Source organism: Triplophysa dalaica, chromosome 19, assembly GCF_015846415.1.
Source record: "Triplophysa dalaica isolate WHDGS20190420 chromosome 19, ASM1584641v1, whole genome shotgun sequence".
NCBI classification, from domain to species: domain Eukaryota; kingdom Metazoa; phylum Chordata; class Actinopteri; order Cypriniformes; family Nemacheilidae; genus Triplophysa; species Triplophysa dalaica.
This window is the reverse complement of record NC_079560.1, coordinates 21,030,075-21,054,048: the sequence shown is the minus strand read 5'-3', so window position 1 is coordinate 21,054,048 and position 23,974 is coordinate 21,030,075. Positions and strand designations below refer to the sequence as shown.

At 39.1% G+C, this 23,974-nt stretch overlaps 1 protein-coding gene across 1 annotated transcript in view; it reads left to right on the top strand.

The window, feature by feature from the left end:
• LOC130408403 (E3 ubiquitin-protein ligase rnf213-alpha-like) overlaps nucleotides 1-23,974 on the top strand; it is a 71,618-nt gene that overhangs the window by 11,748 nt on the left and 35,896 nt on the right. The window contains exons 7-28 of the mRNA XM_056731908.1: nucleotides 1,470-1,640; nucleotides 2,237-2,433; nucleotides 2,512-2,795; nucleotides 5,784-6,043; nucleotides 9,960-10,175; nucleotides 11,474-11,666; nucleotides 11,763-11,818; nucleotides 16,274-16,433; nucleotides 16,540-16,683; nucleotides 16,765-16,863; nucleotides 17,448-17,570; nucleotides 18,120-18,312; nucleotides 18,395-18,568; nucleotides 18,649-18,801; nucleotides 18,883-19,478; nucleotides 19,556-19,715; nucleotides 19,795-20,012; nucleotides 20,090-20,227; nucleotides 20,624-20,788; nucleotides 20,872-22,141; nucleotides 23,476-23,657; nucleotides 23,763-23,918. Coding sequence (XP_056587886.1) covers nucleotides 1,470-1,640; nucleotides 2,237-2,433; nucleotides 2,512-2,795; nucleotides 5,784-6,043; nucleotides 9,960-10,175; nucleotides 11,474-11,666; nucleotides 11,763-11,818; nucleotides 16,274-16,433; nucleotides 16,540-16,683; nucleotides 16,765-16,863; nucleotides 17,448-17,570; nucleotides 18,120-18,312; nucleotides 18,395-18,568; nucleotides 18,649-18,801; nucleotides 18,883-19,478; nucleotides 19,556-19,715; nucleotides 19,795-20,012; nucleotides 20,090-20,227; nucleotides 20,624-20,788; nucleotides 20,872-22,141; nucleotides 23,476-23,657; nucleotides 23,763-23,918 — 5,308 coding nt within the window. The remainder of the gene's footprint in view (nucleotides 1-1,469; nucleotides 1,641-2,236; nucleotides 2,434-2,511; nucleotides 2,796-5,783; nucleotides 6,044-9,959; nucleotides 10,176-11,473; nucleotides 11,667-11,762; nucleotides 11,819-16,273; nucleotides 16,434-16,539; nucleotides 16,684-16,764; nucleotides 16,864-17,447; nucleotides 17,571-18,119; nucleotides 18,313-18,394; nucleotides 18,569-18,648; nucleotides 18,802-18,882; nucleotides 19,479-19,555; nucleotides 19,716-19,794; nucleotides 20,013-20,089; nucleotides 20,228-20,623; nucleotides 20,789-20,871; nucleotides 22,142-23,475; nucleotides 23,658-23,762; nucleotides 23,919-23,974) is intronic.

Sequence of the window (23,974 nt, the reverse complement as noted above, 5' to 3'; positions counted from 1 at the left end):
AACCTTACCATTCTGTCTGCTTCGTCTCTGCCAAACCTGACACTAACCTTACGCCACAACATGTGATTTCCAATTCTTGTGAAATTGGCCTGTCTTGTATCTTGACTGCTTCACCAGTCCCAGCTGACCATAAAACAGGCTCAGATTTGTTTTAGAAGCCACTTCTGAATCCCGTCTGAGAAAGAAAACCTAGAAAGAAGGAATTGGTGAATTTTGTGCCATATACTTGTGCATTGATTCATTTGGCAGACGCTTTTCTCCAAAGTAAGAGACCTTTAAACATGTTGTCCACATGCTAAACAACACTGTTAGTTACAAGGCCATGCTACTAGAGGATTAATGCTGCAGTAAGCAAAGGAGAGAATGAACAAGATATATTATTTTAGACACAAGACATAGTCAGTTATTGGTTAGTCATATAACTGCTGAACTGGTGTGTGTTGAGCTGTTTCTTTAGAGCATGCACCACAGGGGAACTGAATGAGTAAAGGTTTTTGCAAGCGAATTGGTGCCACACTGGGATGGAACAACCAGACGCGAGGGATTCTCAACAAATACCACCAAAGTGGAGCTCTGACAGGAATTTGACGCTTATCAGTGATTCAATGTAGTGTTTTTCATGCTGCTAAGTTGACCAGTGGCCACAAACACAATGCAAAGTTTTGAGTTGCACAACTTTGAGATTTTTATTGCAAATATCACTTACATTTACAGTTGATATTACACTTGTGATACGCCCTGTTTCACAGACAAAGCTAAAGATTAAGGTGTTATAACTCCAGCTGCCTTATTCTTCATATTCAGTCAGGATAAGTTGAGGAGGAGTACATCTTGGGGAAATTTTGTTTTATCTCTTAAATATCCCTTTCAGCCTCTTGTCAAAGTTCTCGTCAAATCAAATCTGCTTTAGAATGGGAAGAGTCCCGCCCCCTTCATTATCAGAGCTGCTGAAGCGGCATCGGCCACTTGTTAACACATGGTTGGTGAATGACTCACAGTGCACTAGATGAGAGATAGGGGATGATCTAGACAGTGTCAACATAAACATCAAAGTCTTAATTTCGCGCTAGTGTAAGATATTTTTATAAAGTTACTTAAATATTGTTATTGTTAAGTAAAACCTGTCTGTCAAACCGGGCCTAAAGTTTACAAACATGACATATTTTTGTAGGCAACATGCTAATGTTTCAATATCTTCTTAGTAATAATCATTATTTATATATGTATTAGAGTAGCCGGGGCGAGACCGTGGTTCGAGTCCGCTCATTCACAATTACTCACCGGACTCGAACCACGGTCTCGCCCCGCCTACTCTACTACAATATAAATTCATATTTTCTAATTTTAAATATAAGAATTTTCTTTTCTAGTTTTAAAAATTGGTATTGAAAATTGTGCAGCATTAGTATCATTTTTCTGGTTTTGTGTCGACTCTTATCTTATCTATTTTTAATGTTTTTGAATTGCAGAAATCCAACACCCACTCAGCATATAAACTCCAGTGACAGACTTACTATTTACTTTCATGCAGTCTTGTCAAAAGACTTCAAGTTTAACTTAAATGAGGATCGTGTCTTCATAAGGGCTGGAGGTCACATTGGTGACTGGGAAAAAGATCTGGTTGAACTTACTGTGTCTCGGTAAGTAGAACCTTTGAAGGCAAAAAAAATGTCTGAATGCATGCTGACTGATTTCGAGCTACAGAAAAAAAGAAGTGAAAAATGTCAATTTTGTTTGAATTCAAGGTTTTCACAAAATTACTTAAATAAGTTGCAAATTTTCTAAGTAATAATGAAAAATCTATTGAGATCTTTATGGGTACTCCCTTCTTGAGGCCCAGTGTTTCCCTCAGCACCCGATGTATCGTTGAACGGCACTTCTGCCAGCTTTGTGAATAATCATAGTGTGTAATAGACGCGTGATGTATAACAATATACAGTTGACTTATTTGTTATTCTGTTTATATGTAAGATTAATAAAGTAATGCACTGATTTCATTTTTCAGATTTTTGTTCTGCTGTTTATTTGCATCTTTGTTCTCATTTTAAGATCTGATAAACTTGGTTTCTCTCAAAACTCATTTTGCTGACTAATTCCAACAAATGATATATTGAAGGAGAATGTGAAATAATGTGAATTCATTTTTTAATCTGGCAACTCTTTGTTTTGTCAGCACAGCTCATCATAATGATTATTTGTGATGTGAACCTGTTGTTTTGAAACGGTTTGATTGCAGGGATCTTGACGTGCATGGATTCCTTGTTGAAGGGAAACTTGTGTGTAAAAAGACCGGTGCAGGACCCTTCCCATACAAGTATGTTGTGTATAAAGAAATAAAGGGGAAGTATGAGTTTGAATACATCTACAAACTGGATTCAAAAGAAACAACCAACAGATGTCTCTTCTTCAAACCACATCTACTAAACGCTGAAGGTAGGTGAAGGTCATTAAAAGCTATATTTCTTTGTTTCTTCTTTACCAGGTCTAATTTCTTCTTTTGCTATATTGCAGGGGAATGGCATCAGTATGACGATATAATCTGTGCAGAACCGTCTAAGGTAACACGGTTTAAAGAAAAATTTTGGCCAGAGCAGAGGAAAGGTGTCATACAGGGGAGAGAAATTGCTGGAAGGGTCATGCTGGAGACGATCTTTGACCTCCTGAGAAACTGGAGCAAAACCAACCTCACCAACTTCTTCAGTCAGCTCAGACAGTTTTATGAAGTCTATGGAAACCCTTTGGTATATGAAGAGAAAGAGACAAAATGGTTCTCACTGGATTATAATGAAAAAGATGTAAGTCAACCACATGCATATCAGGATACATAAACACATTCATACATGACAGTAGTGAAGGGAGAAAGAAAGCTTTACACAGCTTTGAATGTTAAAACGTTGCCGGTCAAAACATGTAAATGCAGTGGAGATACGGCCAGACCACTCTACTGCAAATGTTTTCTTGAAGATTCAGTCTATGAAATGCTTTTAAGTAATCATCTAATGCCATTTTATTATTATTGTTATAAGATACATTTGAGCAGGATAAGCACATTGAGATTTAAAATCTCTTTTTCCAGTGCCAAGATTTTAGCAACGTAGCACATTTGGGTTTGCAAGCAACATCCATCTATACATGCACACATGACTTTATTATAAAAACAAAAGCAAGTTCAATCAAATTTTTACTCAAATCAAATAAAGCACCTACAAGCACTTTCTATTTCCAATGTATTTAACATCACTTTTTATACCATGGTGTGTTTTAATTAGTGGTGGGCATAGATTTTTTTTTTAATCTAGATTAATCTTGGAATTGATCTAGATTAATCTAGATTAAAATGGCTCATTTGAATTCTGCCGACGGCATTCAGAATATGTGTGCTACCCAAATAATAACTAAAACTAAGCCTTTGAGAACGGGTTTCTAAAGCCAGGTAGCTTATTAGACCAGGGGCTCATCTCCTGTTTCCAAAATGCATCACAAACTGCTTGAGAAAGCTGTTCTACTATGATAATTGGTGATGAAAATAAGTTATGTTCAATAAAATGTACTTGTGTTTACTTCCGCATTAGCTAAGGCAGTGGTTCTCAACTCCAGTCCTCAGGCCCCCCCTAACAGAATACTTTCGATGTCTCCCTATTGAACACCTGAACATGTCAATGAGATAATGAAGTGATGATTGATCAATAATGATGAACAGGTGATGTTAATCGCTGAAGAAAACATCATAAATTAGTTCAAAAACCATAATAATGTTTCCTTTAGTGGGGCTCTTACCCTTGATTTATTTTTTATATCAGCTGTTATAGTGTGTTTCTGAACAGCCATACAAAAGACAAAATTGTTGGAATGAAACCTTCTTAAATTGTTATAAAACAGATACAAATAAGGGGGATTTAAGTCTGACAAATATCGTGACACACCAAAAATCAACCAACATTTGCACAGCTATTACCAACACCAGGACGACATAATTTTGTCTTTTGTCAGGCTCTTATAAATATGCTTCAGAAACAAACTATTTCAGCTAGCAAAAAATGTAACATAATAAATCAAGGGTAAGAGCCACAGTTAAAGAAAGCTCAACACTATTATGGTTTTTATTCTAGTGATTGTGTTAGTTAACATCACCTGTTCATCATTAATGACTCAATCATCACTTCATTATCTCATTAACTTGTTCAGGTGTTCAATAGAGAGACATCCAAAGTATTCTGTCAGGGGGGGCCTGAGGACTGGAGTTGAGAACCACTGAGCTAAGGGATGCTTTGCGTTTAGGTGGTACTTGAGACTGGAAGAGCTCCTACAGTACATTTACATTTAGTCATTTAGCAGACGCTTTTATCCAAAGCGACTTACAAAGAGTGAGGGAGCAACAAGCGATATGTCATACAGGAGCCATAATACATTAGATCTCAATACAAAGTTACTGGTTTCAACTAAAGCTATACCACTACCTGTTGAGAGAAAGATTTTTTTTTTTTAAACCAACTGTATGTAAACCTATTCCATACAGTAAACCAATTCCACATTGAACAAGGTGCAAACAACCTTAGTCGTGTGGATGTTTCCATTGTGAAGCTTCTTAAAAATATATTTTCCCTGAAGCAAACCCCGCGGTTTCATAGCTGCATCCATGTTAGCACGTCTCGTTTGATGTGGTAATTTCACAGTAAAGTTATGTTGTGTTCAGACCAAACGCGAATGGCGCGTCAAGCGCGATTGATGTACATGTTAAGTCAATGCAAAGACGCGATAGACCTACTTGCGGCGCGAATGAAGCCCTGGTTATGAGATGATGAGGCGGCGCAAATGACGCGAATGAAGCCCTGGTTATGAGATGATGAGGCGGCGCAAATGACGCGAGTTTAAAAATCTCGTTCTCGCCCCCTACAGTGCAATTAAGCTATGTTTACAACCGTGCTAAAATATCAAGGTGAAAGTCATCATAGTATAGACCCAGCTCCCAACCCAACTTTGAGAATAGATTAACGGCAACATTTTTTTTATCGCGCGATAAGAGTCTCACGTTAAAGCAGCACGTTAACGCCGTTAACGGCCCACCACTAGTTTTAATACTGGATTCTGATTGGCTGGCTGGGTACTTACACACAATGGATTTACATCTTCATTCACAATGATGTTTCTACATTTGAATGACAAATAATTTAACGTGCATTGGAAAAGTCTAAAAAAAATTGGATGATAATGTATCCAGAACCATTCAATGAGCTGATATAATACCTTATCATTTCTCTTAAAAATGGGTTTCATGAAATGCTATGTTTGAACTTTTGAGTGATAAAATGGTATCAATATTTGTCGACATTGCAGCTTTATTGATAATGTTCAAAAAATATATGATATATATTATAATTGTGTTTCTGTGGGGATCTCTTGTGCATTTGCCATTTGAAAACTTCATTTTATTGTCAGAATCCTGCCGACATACGTTTCTTTAAAAGGTCATTATTTGATTTGTATATGATCTAGAAGAAAGAAGATGTGTTCAAATGTATTTTTAAAATTGTTTGTGGTGTGCCCTAATAAAATGGCGTAAATGAATAATACAGTGGTTAAATTCAAACGTTTTTAACTGGTCTTTGTTTAATAGTTTATAACAGTTTTCAATAATTATTGATATCAAAAATATGAACCATTTCTTAAAGCTGTAGTGGCCCGGCCTGGGAGGAACACATTTAATCTTAAACACCCCTGTGAATCCTCACGTCAGAGCCCACTGTAAGAGATGTAAAGCCATCTTGTCATTTGGATGTTTTCAGGTGAGCAGTCTTCTGAAGCGCTTCATGCTGGAGCGAGTGACTCCAGAGCTACAGAAGGACTGCGAGGGAAAGAGTTCATTCATCCAGGAGCCCATGAAGCGTGCGTTCATTATGCTTTATGTCTGGAAACACTTTGCTCTGGACTTGGACAACGCTGCTCTTTCTCGTCTCTGCTTTGGCCTCTGTCTGCCTAATCTACAGAAGAATGACTTCCTGTCCTTCTGGGATGACTTGACTGAATCATTCTCAGAAATAAAGAAGTGAGTACAGTTAGAAATCATATCTTTTCTTTCTTCTTTAAATCTCTTTGATTATTCATAATTGTTAATAAACTTTTTATTTAAAAAGAACTCTTGCGTTAACTCATAATAAAATGAAAATGAACTAATGATATCCTTCACATAATCTCTGGACCAAAGCATGTCGGATGTTTGATCTGGTTGATTTATATCTTTGATCATGTAAATTGTTCTCCAGAAGCCAAAGGTTCATCACTGTGGTGTTCAGATGAAGCTTCATGGAACCGCTTGAGTCTGCTAGTGTTCTCATGGGTCGTTGTTTAGGAGTGTAGTTTTCCAGTTTTGAGATCCATCTGTCACTTATGTTGTTGTCTCTGAGTACAGGACTTGTTTTGTAAGGTGTGAGTCAGGTAGAATGATGGTGTATGATGGTTTACACGCGAGCTTCCCCACAAATGTTTCTGCACCTCTAGTGAACTCAAGTGCTTTCTGTACACTGTGTGTGTCTGTGAGCTGGACATTAGGGTGGGCAGGACTGCAGTTTCATACAACAGCACTAGCACACAGGGATGGATTACTGAACGGGCCAATGGGGCCAGTGCCCAGGGGCCCTCGACTACCATGAGCCCAAGGGAGCCCTGGGCTTCAAGGTTGCACCATCTAGTTTGGTACAGAAAAAAACAATGAAAACAAACGACTAAAACAGGGCTATTCAATTAGTTTGGCATGGGGGCCAGTTCTTGAAAAGCATCCCAAATGAGGGGCCGGAGAGACATGGCTTGCAATATGAGGGATGACAACCAAAACAAAAAGAAACCCCAATTCTGTTTTTACTGTTTTCATTTTTCTGCATTCTGCATTTTTTGTCCTTTATTATACAAAAGTAATATATTTGTCCACAAGAAAAAAAATACTTCAGTATACAACAGTATTTACTCATAAAACATATTAAAAACCCTGCAGTAGATACGAGGAACCATACAGGGGAAAATAAAAATAGAAATAATAGAATCTTACATAATACATTTGCAAAATTCTGTGCCATTCTGCTTTATACAGCAAAATCAGTTTAATGGCAGAATCCGTGATTCAATCATAGGGCCGTGTATGTGGTATTTTTATCCCATACGTTTTTCCTACATTTAAACATGCTGATGTTCAACATCGATGCATTATAAGCCACCCAAGCAGGCTTTTCTACATTCAAACATGTTAATTTGTTGTATTTTGAAACTGCATAACAAACAAGGAAAATTCAGTGAGTGAAACAGCATTAACCTACACAGGCACTGTTCTCTGACGCACTATTCTCTGCCCTTGCCTCAGTACTTTTGCAATGGTGGTCCTATTCGTGCTAGCAAAATGTCAGAAATGAAACTAAATAAAAGTTATCATCTGTCATCGTCCTGTTCACTGCGTCTCACAGGTCGCGTCAACGTCATGTGACTCCTGCTCGGTGCTGCTGCAGCTCGCACTGAATGGAACAGGTGTGCATCACTTCATAACTGTAGGGTCCGTTCCCGACTGAACTAAATTTATTCTAGAGATTCTTTTTCACACTATGCTAATTGAAGTGCCAGAACAAATAACATCGAGGGCGGGGTTCGGCCCGCGGGCCGCCAATTGAATAGCCCTGGTTTAATATATGGGCCCCATAGCCTTTACAAGGCCTTTGTGGATACCCTGTAAAAAATGAAATTATCAACAAATCAAGGCAAAATATGTTTTTTATGTTATCTTTAACTTATTAAGTTCAACATTTAACACGCACATTTAAATTGTGTCTCTGAATTTTTTGCTTGATGATTTGATGTTTACAGACATTTGTCACATGGGCATTTTATGATGAGAAATATTTTTTTTATTTATGGCATGCATTATACATGTATATTTAACAGTTAATTTAAGACATGTGTTTCATACGGCTTAATTTGGTCCATTGTTGATTTTTCGCAGTGCAGCTAATATTAGACTTCTATAAAGCCTGTACAGATTATCATCTTAACTTTCACTTTCTTTAACTGTGAGTGCGCAGCTAAGGGAAGGCTTCAGCGTTGTCGCTTTTCTTCTTCCCGATGTCATTCTGCTCCTTTCTCAGTTTCTTAAGTTTCTTATCTTGCTGCCATAGAAGGTGATGAGAAGCCTCGTCTCAGGAGTGGGATCAGTGTTCAGGAGGTCCTCATATGTGCTCCTTCTAGCTGTTATCATCCCTCAGCTGTGATGTGCTATACTCTATCATTGTCTGTCATTTTGATGGAAAGGCTGGTTAAAATGTGCCTAACCTATTCTTACCTGTCCCTGTGACTTCAAGGTGAAGTTATGTGTTCATTAGCGTGTTCACTAGCGTGTTCACAACGCCATATCACACACTGTACTTGTGTTTACTCTCCAGACTTATGTACTTTTAACCCAACTGAATACATAATAAAGCTGTGGTCATTTATATATTTCATGTTTCTGTTGTCAAACATAAAAAAGTCATTACAGACAAATGTTTATGTTCGTATGTATGTTGTTGTAAAGTCTATTTTGTATTTCTTCATTCATTCACTAGTATGTTGGGGTTTGGTCATGAATTTTGTATTGGCACCTAATGTATTATGGCTCCTGTATGACATATGGCTTTTTGCTCTCTAACTCTTTGTAAGTCGCTTTTGACAAAAGCGTCTGCTAAATGACTAAATGTAAATGTAAATGTAAAATGAATGTGCGGCTTCTGCTGCTCACTGAACGTAGAAGAGACATTTTTACACTTACTGAAAACTAATGTTTATCCAAAATGACGGATGTTTTACTGAAAGAAAAAGTCTGTAATCACCGCACCACTTGTTTGTGGGAGGGTGTGTGTGTGTGTGTGTCCACACAATGCGTTTTCCAAAAGGGACGAGGTGTTTAAAAGTAATAAATGGGAAACGGCGTCCCTTTGTGATCTCGTTGAGTGCAGGTTAGTACCTCTGACCGCTCTCAATCACGTTGTGTCCATTCACCATCACGTTACCATGAAAGGAAATGATTGGATGCTACCAACTCACCCAAACTGTAAACGTACCAATTGCCCTTATTGTAATTCATCAAAATGACCGACGGCCTTCAGATCCGGAGGATTTGGGATTAACCAGATTTAGAGTACACAGGATGCAGCACAGCATGACACGTGGAGTCTCCAACAGTGAACCTTCTGATGTGGAGGACAGGGGTCTTCTATCTCAAAAACATTGTGATGCAACAGTGGCTGTCAGGTGAAACCCATCATAGGATATGAGATGTATATCCATATATTGTTCCTATGATGACAAAGAAAGCTTTCATGTCTGCAGGATGTTGTGTTTCTTCAGTTCCCTGACCCGTCATGTGCTGTTGTTGATGTCACTCTTCCATTTTTATCAAAGTGGTTGTGTTGATTCTTGTGTGTTTTTCCGCAAGCCAAATCTTGACTGATCGGTGCTGTGCTGGAAGATGCTTCAGGTGGTTTTTCACTGCGAGACAGGTTACATTCTGTTTAGGAAGTGAACTTATAAGTATAGGGCAGTCGTTGCCTAATGGTTAGAGTCGGACTCGAGACCAGAAGGTTGCCGGTTGGATCCTCAGGGCTGGCGGCGGTGGGTAACGAATGAGGTGTCCTTGAGCAAGCCCCCTTACCTCCTACTTGCGCTCCAGTGATAGATTCCCACTGCTCCGGGTGTGCGTGCGTTCACCACTTGCTGTGTGTGTGTTCATTACTCTCCGGATGGGTTAAACGCAGAGGTCACATTTGGGGTATGGGTCACCATATCTGACAAAAAAGTTACTTCAGAATCATCTCGTCTACTCATAAGAAAGTGGAATGTGAATGCGAATGTAAATGTTTGTTTCTCATTGAAGTGCTTCAGCAAAAATACAAGCTTCACAGTTCTTCATGAAAATCTCAAATGTGTTGTAACATCTCATTACTCTTCAGCTGGTCTGAGATGGTGATGACGCTGATCCTCCGAGTGAGTGCGGCCAAAATGATAAAATGGGTCATTGTCATTCCACTGATGCACTTTCTCAAAGGCACTTCAAAACCATTTGAGCCCGTGTTTAACAAGGTCAACTCACAGTACGGACAGATCTGGGCTGGACTCCAGGGACTCAAAGGAGCTGAAGTACTTTCCTTTTCAAGCCAAGAACGAAGGTATTTAATCCATCTTTTCAAATGTTTAGACCAATAACTGTTTGAAGGAGTCATGTGACATGGCTCAAACCAATATAAGCGTTTGTTTTAGATGGAATGCAATGAAGGGGTCGACCGATATGTGCCGATGTCAATATGGATTAATGCAAATCAAGTAGACCCATAACTAATATATCTGTCAGGTGTAAAAATGAAAAGAGAGTTAGGGTTAGGGAGTGCAATCCTTTCAGTGTTTTCAGCCTTTCGCGTTGATTGGTCAGACTCATGACCCTTTCACCCAATCAGATGGGCGGTGGGCGGCATCGCTCTGGGACAGAGAGTGACGTGTTACAACAGCATTAGAGCCAAATAGAGCGTTTTACAAATAAATTAATTTCAAAGCAAATCGCCTTCGAAAATGACCGATGTCCATAATCATAAAAATGCTGAAAGGTACATGCTTGTAAGAATCAATACAACAATAATGGCATAGCTTGATGACGCTGTAAATGAGCATGGAATGATGGGATCTGATGTCTTCAACTCCACCGCTGATGGCGATCAATCAGACGGGAAGGAGAAATCATGTTAGCAGATGAGGGAAAGTTTTATACATGCTGCGCATAATTGTGGTCTATAAATGAGTGACTGCTGGAAACAAGTAATTGGCTTGCTAGACTCTAGACACCACTTCTGCATTTGTTCACGACACTGTTGTCATGCAGTTTCTACATCAGTAAAGGCAGTAATGTGGATATGATGCCATTGACAAGCGACTGCACAGCCACGTGTCACTGTTTAGAATGGAGATTTGGAGACAAGTAGTAGGAAACCTTTAAGATATTGTAAGTACTCAGCTGAACAAAATACATAACTCTAGCATAGTGGTTTTGGGATATTTTATTGCAAAATTGTTACAAACTGCATCAACCAGGGCGATAATCGGTCAACCCCTATTGCAATGTGTATACCTGATTTAAGGTTGAAACATGCTGTATTGTCCACATAGCATGCATGTTAGTATCTCCTCTTTGCTCCGCCTCTCTGAAACATGTGGATTCATTAGAAAGATCCTGGCTCTGAAAAGCGAGGTGTGCTCTGATTTGCCAGTTAACCAACTTTCATGATACGGAAATGTAGGTGAGTCAGGCAGGTCTGGATGAGCCTTCGCTTTTAGATAGAATTACTCTTTTGTTCTCACACTTAACTTTTTACAATTGTACGTGTCTAATACAAAGACATAGAAAGCATGTGTTCACTCCAATTAAGCCCTTTAAAGTGTGTATCATGGAACTGTTCGTGATTTTTGACTGATTTAGGGCAATCTTGAACCTCATGAAGACTCATGGATATCTAGTTGAGGTGGACAGGCTGCTGGCCCGGTCTTGGATGTATCTGGTGACAGTAGATGAGCTGGTGGAATGCAGCTCCATCATTCATGTGGAGCTCCAGGACATCTTGCAGGTTTTCACCATGAAATGCCCTGATAATATCAACTATAGCTCTTACACAGTGAGTGTCAACCTTTGACTTTTGACAATCAAACAGAAGAAGAATTGAGATAAATGCCTCTGTTGTATGTATTTCATTGTCATTATTTGATCTTAGGGTGTTTCAGAGACTCTGGCACACATTCACAGTCAGTTGCTCGAGCAGAGATACAGGTAAAATTGATCAATTTCCTTCTAAAAAATTTTCTACATTTGAATAAAGCAAAGAATTATAGCCCTTTTTATAAAACAAAATTGAACAAAATTGGCATTGAAATGTTTCCATAAATGTCCATGAATGAGACCCAAGCAAACTGGGAAATCAGATCTGGCCGATCTTTTAGAAGAGGTTTCATCTGTGAACTGATATTCCTTATTTTATTCCATGTATTTGAATGTATTTCTGCCATTAAAGGGACAGTTTACCCAAAAATAGAAATTTGGTCATCATTTGCTCACCCTCAGATTGTTTCAAACCTGAATTTATGTCTTTGTTCTGCTAATCACAAAGGAAGATATTTGGAAGAATGTCAGTATCCAAACAGGGGCCAGTTGCATAGGGGCCGCTTACTAGTCTCACTGACTAGCAATTATTTATTAGCAATCATGCTTACTTTACAGATTTCAATTAGACCAGTCTATCTTTTGATGTAACTGACTTTAAGAAGTTATGAAGAAAACAAATTAGATAGTGAGACTAGCAAAACTAGTCGAAGTAGCTTATGCAACCGGCCTCAGATCTCAACCCCCTTTTACCACCATAATAGATACTATAGGAGTCAATGGGGGATGAGATCACTTTGGTTACAGGCATTCTTCTAAATATCTTTCTTTGTGTTTAGCAGAACAAAGACATTGATCAGGTTTGAAACCATCTGAAGTTGAGTAAATGAAGACAGGTCAGTTGTGGTCTAGTGGTTAGAGAGTTGGACTCTAAGCCAGAAGGTCACTGGTTCAATTCTCAGCGCCACCAGGAAATGACTGAAGTGCCCTTGAGCAAGGCACCTTACCCCTGTTTGCTCTGCAGTGATAGCTGCCCACTGCACCCTACTTGTAAGTTGCTTTTGGATAAAAGCATCAGCCAAATGAATAAATGTAAATGTAAATGTAAGACAGAATTTCCATTTCTGGGTGAACCAACCCTTTAATAGCAGATATGTGTACATGCTTAATATTTCATGAATAATTCCTTGCATACAGAAATCTATATTATTTTGTTTGTAACCTGACCCTCACCAATAATAATCATAGTTTTTAAAAGTGAAGAGTTCATTGCAAAAGATCTTAAAAGATGTTTTAAAAATCATGTTTTATATTATTTTATCGTACGGTGGCCCTGAACCACAAGGCAAAAAAATTCATTGTGGGGAGAAAAATAAAAATAGTGTCCTAGATCCTTTCTGAGCCTAAGTCTGGAGTCTCTCTCTCACTCTCTCTGTCTCTCTCTCTGGCAGCTGGCACCCTGAAAATGTGCTTTGCCACCTCTGTTGCTTAGGAACTTAGGAAAGAATGTGTTATATGGCAACATAAACAGCCGGGGCCCCTCACGGACAACTGCCGGCAAAATAACATAAATACAAATACAAACATGTTCGGGCCCGGTCCTCTCCCATCGACGGTCCGGTCGCTCATTCTCTTAAATGCTCCCAATCTCCTACGTGATACGATACCGGTGTGCGCACAGCTGGCGCTCATTAACAATTACTCACCGGCCTCGAACCACGGTCTCGCCCCGCCTACTCCACTACAGAGTGAAAGACAGTTCTTAACGCAATCTCTTTCTTTCTCTCTACCTCAACAAGTTCAGTATGAAAGCGCATTCCCTCAGAGCCTATTTCTTTATCTTAATCACTGTGTAAGGCAAAGTGTAAAGTTCTAGTGTTGTGTAGCGTTAAAGCTGTTAGATGCTAATTCGACATACAAATGACTCTACAAAGTGTCTGTAATAGCTGTACAAGATAAAACCATCACATCTGTTTTTAAAGTAAATAAAGTGTGTGCTGCTGGACAAGAAAGAGCCACAGCAGTTCATGATAGGAAGTGAAGACTACATCTCTCAATCTGATTTCGAGAGATCTGTCGGTCAGAAACAGCTTTACTCGACTTCACGTTTGTGTATATATTCATATTTTTTCTTTATACATACATGTAAAGGGTCTGTGTTTATACATATGATGTAGCCGGCAAAATAAGTCGTAATTTTCTTTCAGGATTTTAGATCAAATCCATAACTGTTTATAACTTGCCTGACACATCATTGTTTATTGCTACAAATTGAAAACGGTCGGATAAATAAGACTTAAACCATTTCAATGCTATTCCGTTAATGCCGACGTAATTTTGGAGTCTATGTAGGAGTATGCTGTGTGTCAAGTGATCTACTGTAGAAAATAATTGCAATTTCTCCTTAGGGGTGCTGTAATTAGTTTGTTCAGTGGGTTTCACTTCTGGTTGCATTGTTATAATTTTTTCTGTAATATCTTGGATTTTACTTGTGAAGTAGTTCATAAATTCATCACTGTTATGCTTAATTTAGCCACGGTGTTAAATAAAAACCTAGGGTTGTGATGGTTTTCCTCTATTAGTGATGAAAAGTAGGCGGATCTAGAGGTTTTTATGGCATTCCTGTATTTTCGAGTACTATTTTTCCACGCTGTACGAAATACCTCTAAATTAGTTTTCTTAAAGTTCCGTCCCATTTTCCGGGACGCTTTCTTTATAGCCTGAGTGTGTTCATTATACCACGGTGTTGGGCTGCCATTTTGAATTTTCTGTAAACGCAGAGGAGCAACTGTGTCTAATATTTCCGAGAAAGTAGTGTTCAAATTTTCATTAGTAATGTCAAGATCGTCAACGCTTTTACTCATTCTAGATATTTGAGACAATTCAGGCAGATTGTCGAGAAACTCATCTTTGGTAGTTGAAGTAATCGTTCTACCATATTTCTAACAAGGAGTTTGATTTGCAGCCGTAGGCCATTGAAGCAAACATAATATCAGATAATGATCCGAAATGTCTTCACTCTGCTGAACGATTTTAACATCGTCCACATTTATACCATAAGAAAGAATTAAATCTAAAGTATGATTACGAAGGTGAGTGGGTCCTGACACATGTTGACTAACGCCCATGGAGTTAAGAGTGTCTTTGAAAGCCAGTCCCAAGGCATCTGTATCATTGTCTACATGGATATTAAAGTCACCAACGACAAGGACTCTATCTGCGGCCAGTACTAGTTCTGATAAGAACCCACCAAAATCTTTAATAAAATCTGTGTGGTGCCCTGGAGGCCTATATACAATAGCTAGAATACATAATAAAAAATGTGTCCTTACTGTTAGATGTTGATACATGAAGTAGCATGACTTCAAAATAATTGTATTTTAAAAGACTAGACTTCTGGGAGATGGGTAAGGGTTAGGGAAGAATTATTGTAAAGTACCTTTTAGACGAGGCTCGTATTAAAAATAATAATCTTGGGGGACAGATTCATTTAGAGTAATATAATCATCTGGCTTTGGCCACGTTTCTGTGAGACAGAGCATGTCTATTTTATTATCTGTTATCATATCGTTATCAAAAAGTGCTTTATTAGAGAGAGATCTATTATTTAGCAATCCGAGTCATAACAGTTGATTATCTTGTCTTCTATACACGCGCAGCTATACTGTCAGACTCATCCTCTTTATATTGTAACATAAGAATGAAACCTTTTTAAAAAGCCGTTTGGTCTCTAAGAGAACTCTGAACTTCATCTCATGTAATAGGAGGTCTAATACAATTTTCTGTTTCATGCCATTGTAAACCTCACTTGAAACAGAGGCGTACACATTTCATTTCTGGAAGGGCAGTCAGAATGTTATCAGCAGAAGGTAAAAATCTGTGTGGGTCTGCGGCTGCCATCCTCAAATAAGTGACATAAAACAAACTACATTACATTACTACACCAACATGATTTTTATAATTAGGTGGAGAGATCCTTTAACTCATTTGCCCCAGCCTTTTAAAAAAAAGTTGCCAGCCCACGCCAGCGTTTTTTTAACATTTTCGCCCAAATTTAATGGCTCAGAGTAAATTTTCTGTAAAGTATATATGGACAGACATTATGGTAAATGAAAGCTCAGAGTCTCAGCTTTTAAACTAAAGAAACTGTATTCTTCTATCTTCATTTGTTCTTTTTTTTAATCACTCTGTAGATGTGGGTAGTTTTCTTCAAACATGCTGAGATGATATATATTTTTTTGACAAAGATTCCGGCCAGATTACTCTCACAACACTCATTAAAAAAAGATAAAATATATACGTTCAAGGTTCAGAGATTCTGTACTTTTTCCCAAAGGTGTGTAATAGCACCATCTGCTGTACAACAGTAGAAAAACTGATTGCCGTAATAACTCATCTTTGGCGGGGAAGCGTTTTTTTTCTTTATTCAGGAGATAACTCGTCAATGGCGGTAAAAGAGTTAATGCCAGAAATTGACATGGAAACGTTTTTTCTCAGGTGTCAAAGAAATCCGTGATCTAGGTTGAATGCAAACACAATTGTGATTTAAAAGAAATAGCAGGATCTTCAATAGAAAGCAGAACTAGTCAAAGAGCACTATCAAAGTTCAGTGTCTTACTCTTGTAGCTGTCAGAATGAGGCCGATGGCGTTCTGTGCATACAAGCAGCTTGCAAACTTCTAGAGAAGATCTGCAGAGGAGTTCCTAACTACACCTACTCCCAGAATTTCACTGAGATTCCTGTCACTTGCATCAACCTGGTGGCCTCCGTATCAGGATTTTCTGAGGTATTTCATCCTTACATCATTTTATGCTTGATTTAAATGACTAATTACAACCATAAAAGAAGTTCTCTGTCCATCTGAATATTTCTTCGTCTTTCTGACGACACAGCAGGAGGAGAGTTTTTCTGAGAAGAGTCTTGCGTTCCTCAGTGAGGCCAGACAGACCGTCCGAGCGTGGATCAGACAAGCGTTCAGAGGCCGGCTTTTGAACAAAAGCTATCTGGCGGCTGTCAGCTTCACTTCAGAGATCGAGGTAACACAACATGTCGTCTGGATGTTCACTTCCTTTGTTCCACTTGTGTTTAGTTTATTATAATGATATTTTCTTCCCCAGATGTGGAATAACATTATTGCCATAGATTTCAGCAGTAAGGACTTCACTAAAGAATGGAGAGAGACCTTTATACGAGACTTTAAGGGGAAATATCAACAGGTACAGTATATGTGTTTAGTAAGACCCGTCCAGGATATTGATTTAGGATTGGTTTTCTTTCTCTTACAAACACGCCAGAATCTGAAAGGTGCACATTTTCAGTCATCTAAACCAAAAAACATGAACAGATCATCCGCAGAGTCTCTCAAACATGCTCTAGACAGCCTACAGGTGTGAATTGAATCAGATGTATTTTACTATTCTCTTAAATAGTTCCTTTTCTGAGACAAGGCCAGGATGTCTCTCTTTTTATGACTAGGGAAGATTTGTCAAGCAACTGTGTGTATCTGTACTGTGATTTCATCTTCAGATTTAGGATTGGTTCATTCCTGATGATCCCTCAGTCCTGCTGTTTCTTGAGGTTTATTTCAGTTCATCTGAATGTGTTGCTTTGTTGCTTCGTGAACATTGATCAAGTTGGCGAAAGCATAGAACTTCAGAGCTGCCAACACACTTAAAACAGAACATCATAACAACAGATGTCCCGGTGAAACTACAAAAAATGAGACTAGATGTGTGTGCACCTGATAACCTTCTCTGTGTAAGAGTCAACGTGAAAAACTATTCCTTTTTTTTCTTATTAGGAAGAGCAACTTGATCAAATTGAGATTTATTGCTCAAAGATTGAGGAACTTAATGGATCGCAGCCTTTTCTTGCGAGTTGTGTAGAGAAGTGTGCTCTCCAGGCTGTGACCACAATATGTCAGGTAAAGGACTCGCACTTCATGACTCATTCAGATTCATTTTGTCACACATGTAGAAAATGGCTTCATCCAGTTCAATGGTATTTGCCTGTTATTAAATCTGGCTCACAAATGCAAATAGAAATGATCATTAATAATAAATAAATAATAAATGAACAGAAACGATGGAACACAACAAATTATGTTTACAGAGGTTTTCACAGAATAATGGTTTCAGTGTTGGTCTTCTCCTAAAACAGGAGCCTTCAGAAGTCTTTGAATGTAAAGTTGATATTAAACGGGCGGCCTAGCCTTGAGTCCCTTCGTGTACTTTTAAAGTAGTTGGATGTGTCTGTGTGGAATAACATGAGAGCTCTGTTAACACTGCTTAGAGACAGTTAATATTTCACATTATTAGTTCTGTGCATTAAAATCATATTTCTTTATCATATCATATTTTAAGTGTAATGTACGTTTTCCAAGTGCATTGATATCACATGACAAGAGCACATCAGTAATACAGGCTTTTGTGTGCGCGCACATAAACTCAATGTACAGACTTCTTTTCAACAGACTAAATCTGAGGGGAAACTTTTTGAGAGACTCAGTAAATTGCACATAAACTGGAAGTTTGGAAAGCTTGTGTCCACCATCATCTTAAAGTCATGGCCAAAAGATGACAAAGGAAACTATGTGGACGAAGAAGAAGTTGTTCTCAAACATCTTCTGGGCTGGACAGCGGCCAAAAATATCTTTCAGCTTCATGGTAATTCATGTATTCCATATGCCCTCGTTATCTTTAATGTTTAAACCCGATGACGGCAATATTCTGTGTGTTCTGACTGCAGGTGCTGATGAAAAACTGATCGATCAGCTTTCTGAAGAAGCTAAAGAGCAGTTAGCCATCGCAACATCATTATTCACAAGCATTTTAAATCAACTTGTGACAGGAAACATAAAGATTAAACTTCTCAATGTCATTCTGAAGAAGAGTGCTGCATTCCTTGAGCTGCTCAGTTTAGGTAAAACACCTCACACGTGACATTTCCTCGTTGTAACATACTGCGTTGTGAGGACTCATGACCCCACTGGTTTTTCCCAGAGTGTTTTTGTGAAAATGAACAACACGAGGACATCAACGCCATGAAGAGGCTTCTTCGCTCTCGACAAGAGGAGGTGAAGGCTATCCATCACGAGAGCAAGCTGGTGGTCGCTCTCATTACAATGTGCCGCAGTCTAGAGGAACATGTGATCGGTATAAGCTATCTTCTGAACACCTGACTGTAAAGATCACTTTATTTTGAGGTTTTAATAGTACTCTTGTTGTATTTTACAGTTCAATTTGAAGAGTTGGAAGAAAAACACCATTTTGACACCAATGAGATGGAGCTGGCCGAGTTCATGGATGTTCATTTATTAAATCAAGTTTCCTCTCCAGTGTCAAGAGTCACCTACTTTCAGCTCGAGGACGATGTTCGCTCTATGGCAGAGGTCCTAAATATCTATAAAGAAAGCTTTGTTTTCAAATCGTGTTGGGTGAATGAGGCAAAAGAGTTTGCAGAGAGGGGTGTATTTCCTTCAGAGGAGGAAACGGATATCATCACACTTGAAGATCTAAACAGAGAAATATTCGAAACTTGTTATGATACCTACAAAACCATATACACAACACTTAAAGATGGTTGCATCACTTTTGAAGACGTTGATGTAATATTCAGAGCCTACAAGGGAAAGTATGAAGAACTTGCAGCGGAAGTTGCCGTCATTTGCAAACTGGATGGCAGTGATGACCAGCGCTGGGTCCAGAGCAGAATCCAGCAGATCCAGCAGTACCATGAGCTTCATCTGGCAGTCGAGTCGGCTCAGGTGGTCATGAAAGTCAAAGAGACGCTCTGCCTACAAGGAGACTTTCAAGTCTTGGAGAAGTTGCTTGTAAGTCATCTCATTTTTGCCGTTATGTGTTCTCTTGTCTTGTCTAGGCTAAGAGTTTAAGCCTTTCTTCTCTTTAGACACGCTTGGATTTTAAACAGGATCGTCTGGACAGCATTGACGTGGAGTTGATTCAGGCAAAAACTATGCTTGTGGACATCACAGAGTCCCGCAGACTGTGCCTTCAGGAACTTGGCATCAGAAAGAATTTTGTCTTGTGGGTTAAAGAGGCTCTTGAAGGTAAAGAAACACATTGAGGGGGACTTCATTGTTTTTATTCTCTTTCGTAAGCAAATGTTGTTCCTCTTTATCATTTCAGACATCAATGAGTTGAAGGTGTTTGTGGATTTGGCTTCCATCTCTGCTGGAGAGAATGATTTGGATGTGGATCGTGTGGCCTGTTTTCATGATGCAGTTCTTGGCTACTCCTGCATGCTCTATGATTTAAAGCCAGAGGCCAACTTCAATCTTTTTAAAGAAGTGCTGAAGAAACTGTGGAAGGCACTCGACAATGACTCCAACCTCCCCAAAAAATTGGTACGAGTATTTGACAACCAAAAGAAGTAAAACCAGATTCTTCATGTTTTGGTTCACCAACAATTTCTCTGTTTCAGTGCGACTCTGCAAGGCACCTAGAATGGTTGAAGACGGTCAAGGACAGCCATGGTTCAGTGGAACTGTCCTCTTTGTCTTTGGCATCAGCTATCAACACAAACGGCATCTACATTATCAGTGCACAAAATCAAAAGAAGGTTTGTCATTACTGTTTGAGTTTAAACAGATAATGCACACCAACATTTTGAAATACTTGAATGAATATTTGCTAGCATTGTGCTGGATTTTTGACCAAAACATTAAAGTATATTAATTGGTGGGTTTTGGAACACCATCATCTTGCTTAGGGGCCTTGCAGGGAGCTTTTGCTCAGAAATCAGAATTTTGAAGCATGGCAGCTACTTTGTGTTTGACCAAGATGGTCTACAATCTCATCTAGCATAATCCAGCAACTAACTAGCTCGGACCAACTACAAGTCCAGTTATAAGGTTTCAAAACTCAGAATATTTTCTTGAGGTGCAGTATCATGTCAAATCAGCACAATGGTTATTTTTATCTAATGTTATTAACCCTTTTTAACTAACTTTTTCAGTTATGCTTGGAAAATATTCTGAAGATACAAATTAAGGAAGAGCACGATGAGGGCTGTGAGACACGCATTTATTCTCTTGAAGACCTCAGGGATCTTCAGAATAAATTGATGCTTATGTCTGGCAAAGGAGACCAGGGCCAGTGTGAAGTCGATCAGTTTGCAGAGGTGACTTTTCCAGCTGTTTGATTTTGTTATATTTCACAAGGACTATTGTAATTACCCAAAATGAACTTCTTCCCTGTTTCCAGGTGTTTGCCAGTGTACAGAGGTTGGCCTCTGCGTTTATTGATTTGTATGTGGCTGGAAATCCATTGTTCAGACACTGGGAGGCAAAAGTCAACTGTAACAGTAAAGAAGCATGCATCATAATGGACTTCAACATAGGGAGTGTGGTCAGTGCCATCATGGTGGAAGGTGATGTCACAGAACAGTTGATTAAGGTCTGTAAGAAAATGGAGAGGTGCCTATGTTTCTGGAAAGTTTTTATGGACAAACAGAGATCTCAGCATTACTACTTAAACTATTACACTGCAGAACAACTAGTCTACATGTGCCGTCAACTCAGCCAAAACAATGTGATTCAAATAGAAGATCAAGCTCTTATGATGCTCTCTTTTATCAAACCTAATTGTTCTACTTCAGATTTGAGACAGGCTTGGCACAGGCTTCAGTATGAAGTCATTAAGGAGGGTCCTGAGCAGAGCGATGACTTTGACTTTCAAACTTTTGTCGAAGTCCCAAGTTTGATTGACAGTGATTGTACTGAGCAGGCATCGTTTGAAGACTTGGAAAGTCAGATGGGTCATGCTAATGAGGCAGAAAAGCTAGATGTGATTTGGAATTTTTACATGCGAGACATGAACAATCTTCTGCCAGACTCTCTTGATGTCAGAAGTCTTGGATATCTTCTAGACATTTTGGCCAACAGCCCCAGCGAATACAAGGGTGACCGGTGTCCCCAGAATCAGAAAAGATCAAACATTCAGAGGGAACTTCCGAAGGGAATGGCTACTGGAAGACCAAATCTGATCGTCTGCCCTTCTGAAGAAATTCTGCTGTCATGCCTTTCAATTTACATGAGCAGCAAGAATGAGCCTCTACCAACCTATGATGAAGTACTCCTGTGTAGTGCTTCCACTCCATGTGAAGAAGTGGAACTTTTCCTCCGGCGCTGTCTCTCTGCTGGCTACAGGGGAAAGAAGATTTACACAATGCTCTATGTGGACCAACTGACCTACGAAGTGAGCTACAAAGTGGAGCAGTTTTTTCAGCATCAAAATGCAAAGAGCGGAAAAGATTACAGGCTGGTGTTGATCTGCAGCTCTAATAGAGAACATACGTACCTTCCGTCAGCTTTTAGTCAATTTAGGTTGCACTTGATTCCCCAAGAGCCAATCATCAGTATTCAGCAATACCTTGGTAGACATTTTACAGTGCCAACTGACGTATCCAGTGCTGGTGCGGTGTTCAAAGACAGACAGTGTGTGGGAGTTGTATCCTCACACAGATCAGGAGTTGGTGAGTATATTTGCAAGTCATTGAGATAAATTTCGTTTTTAGAATTAGAGCATTCCTGTAGCTCAGCAGTAAGAGCATTGCGTCAACAACGCGAGGTTGTGGGTTCGATCCCAGGGGATTGCAAATACCTATGTATAAATTAGTGGTGGGCCGTTAACGGCAGTGAGACTCTTATCGCGCGATAAAAAAAATGTCGCCGTTAATCTATTCTCAAAGTTGGGTTGGGAGCTGGGTCTATACTACGCAAGCTATGATGACTTTCACCTTGATATTTTAGCGCGGATGTATACCAGCTTAAATGCACTGTACGGGGCGAGAACGAGATTTTTCAACTCGCGTGATTCGCGTCATTCGCGGAAGCAGAAGCCGCCTCATCATCTCATAATCAGGGCTTCATTCGCGCGATTCGCGCAGCAAGTAGGTCTATTGCCTCTTTGCATTAACATATAAATCACTCGCGCTTGACACGCCATTCGCGTTTGGTCTGAACACAACATAACGTTACTGTGAAATTACAACATCAAACGTGACGTGCTAACATGGATGCAGCTATGAAGCTGCCGGGTTTGCTTCAGGGAATATTCATTTTTGAGAAGCTTCCCAATGGAAACATCGACAAGACTAAGGTTGTTTGCACCTTGTGCAATGCGGAATTGGTTTAAAAAAACACTTTCTCTCAACAGGTAGTGGTCTAGCTTTAGTTGAAACCAGTAACTTTGTATTGAGATCTAATGTATTATGGCTCCTGTATGACATATCGCTTGTTGCTCCCTCACTCTTTGTAAGTCGCTTTGGATAAAAGCGTCTGCTAAATGACTAAATGTAAATGTACTGTAGGAGCTCTTCCAGTCTCAAGTACCACCTAAACGCAAATCATCCCTTAGCTAATGCGGAAGTAAACACAAGTTCATCTTATTGAACATAATTTAATTTTCATCACCAATTATCATAGTAGAACAGCTTTCTCAAGCAGTTTGAGATGCATTTTGGAAACAGGAGATGAGCCCCTGGTCTAATGCGCCACCTGGCTTGAGAAACCCGTTCTCAAAGACTTAGTTTTAGTCATTATTTGGGTAGCACACATATTCTGAATGCCTTCGGCAGAATTCAAAAATTAATCTAGATTAATCTAGATTAAAAAAATTAATCTATACCCACCACTAGTATAAATGTATGGGATAAAGCAATGTAAGTCGCTTTGGATAAAAGTGTCTGCCAAATGCAAAAATGTCAATGTAGAACTCATGTTAGTTTTACACTGACCTACAATAGCCTATTTAGATTTAGTTTTCTGTGTGTGTGTGCGTAAATCATGTCTATGTTGGTTATTGTAGGTAAATCCCTTTACATCAGACGAATGTATGAGAAATTGAAGAAGGTCACCAAGAAGCCTTCACAGCTGAAGTGCATCAGGTTAATTGAGTCAAAAGTAGATGAAAATGTCATCCTTCAGTCCTTGCTTAAAAGCCCTGAGAAAGAGGAGCTGTCAGTCTATCATTTTGATGTCACCACCCTGGTAGCTACTGGATTTGACTTTGATCTTTTATTATTATTATTAATTTGATTAGCGTAGAGGGAATGTTGCTGGTGTTTTTCACTCTTTTTTTCTGGAATATTTCAGGTAAAAAAGGGACTTCATGAATTTCTGTTCAGACTGTTGATCCTTGGATACCTTATGGACTCCCAAGGAAATATGTGGAAAAACAGTAACAAGCACTTGTATGTCATCGAGATCCTGAGACCTGATGGTGGTGCGTACCGAAATGACCAAAGAGCTGTAAGTAAACGAATAATTGATTTCATTAGATCATGTAAGGATGGTGTCCATAATGT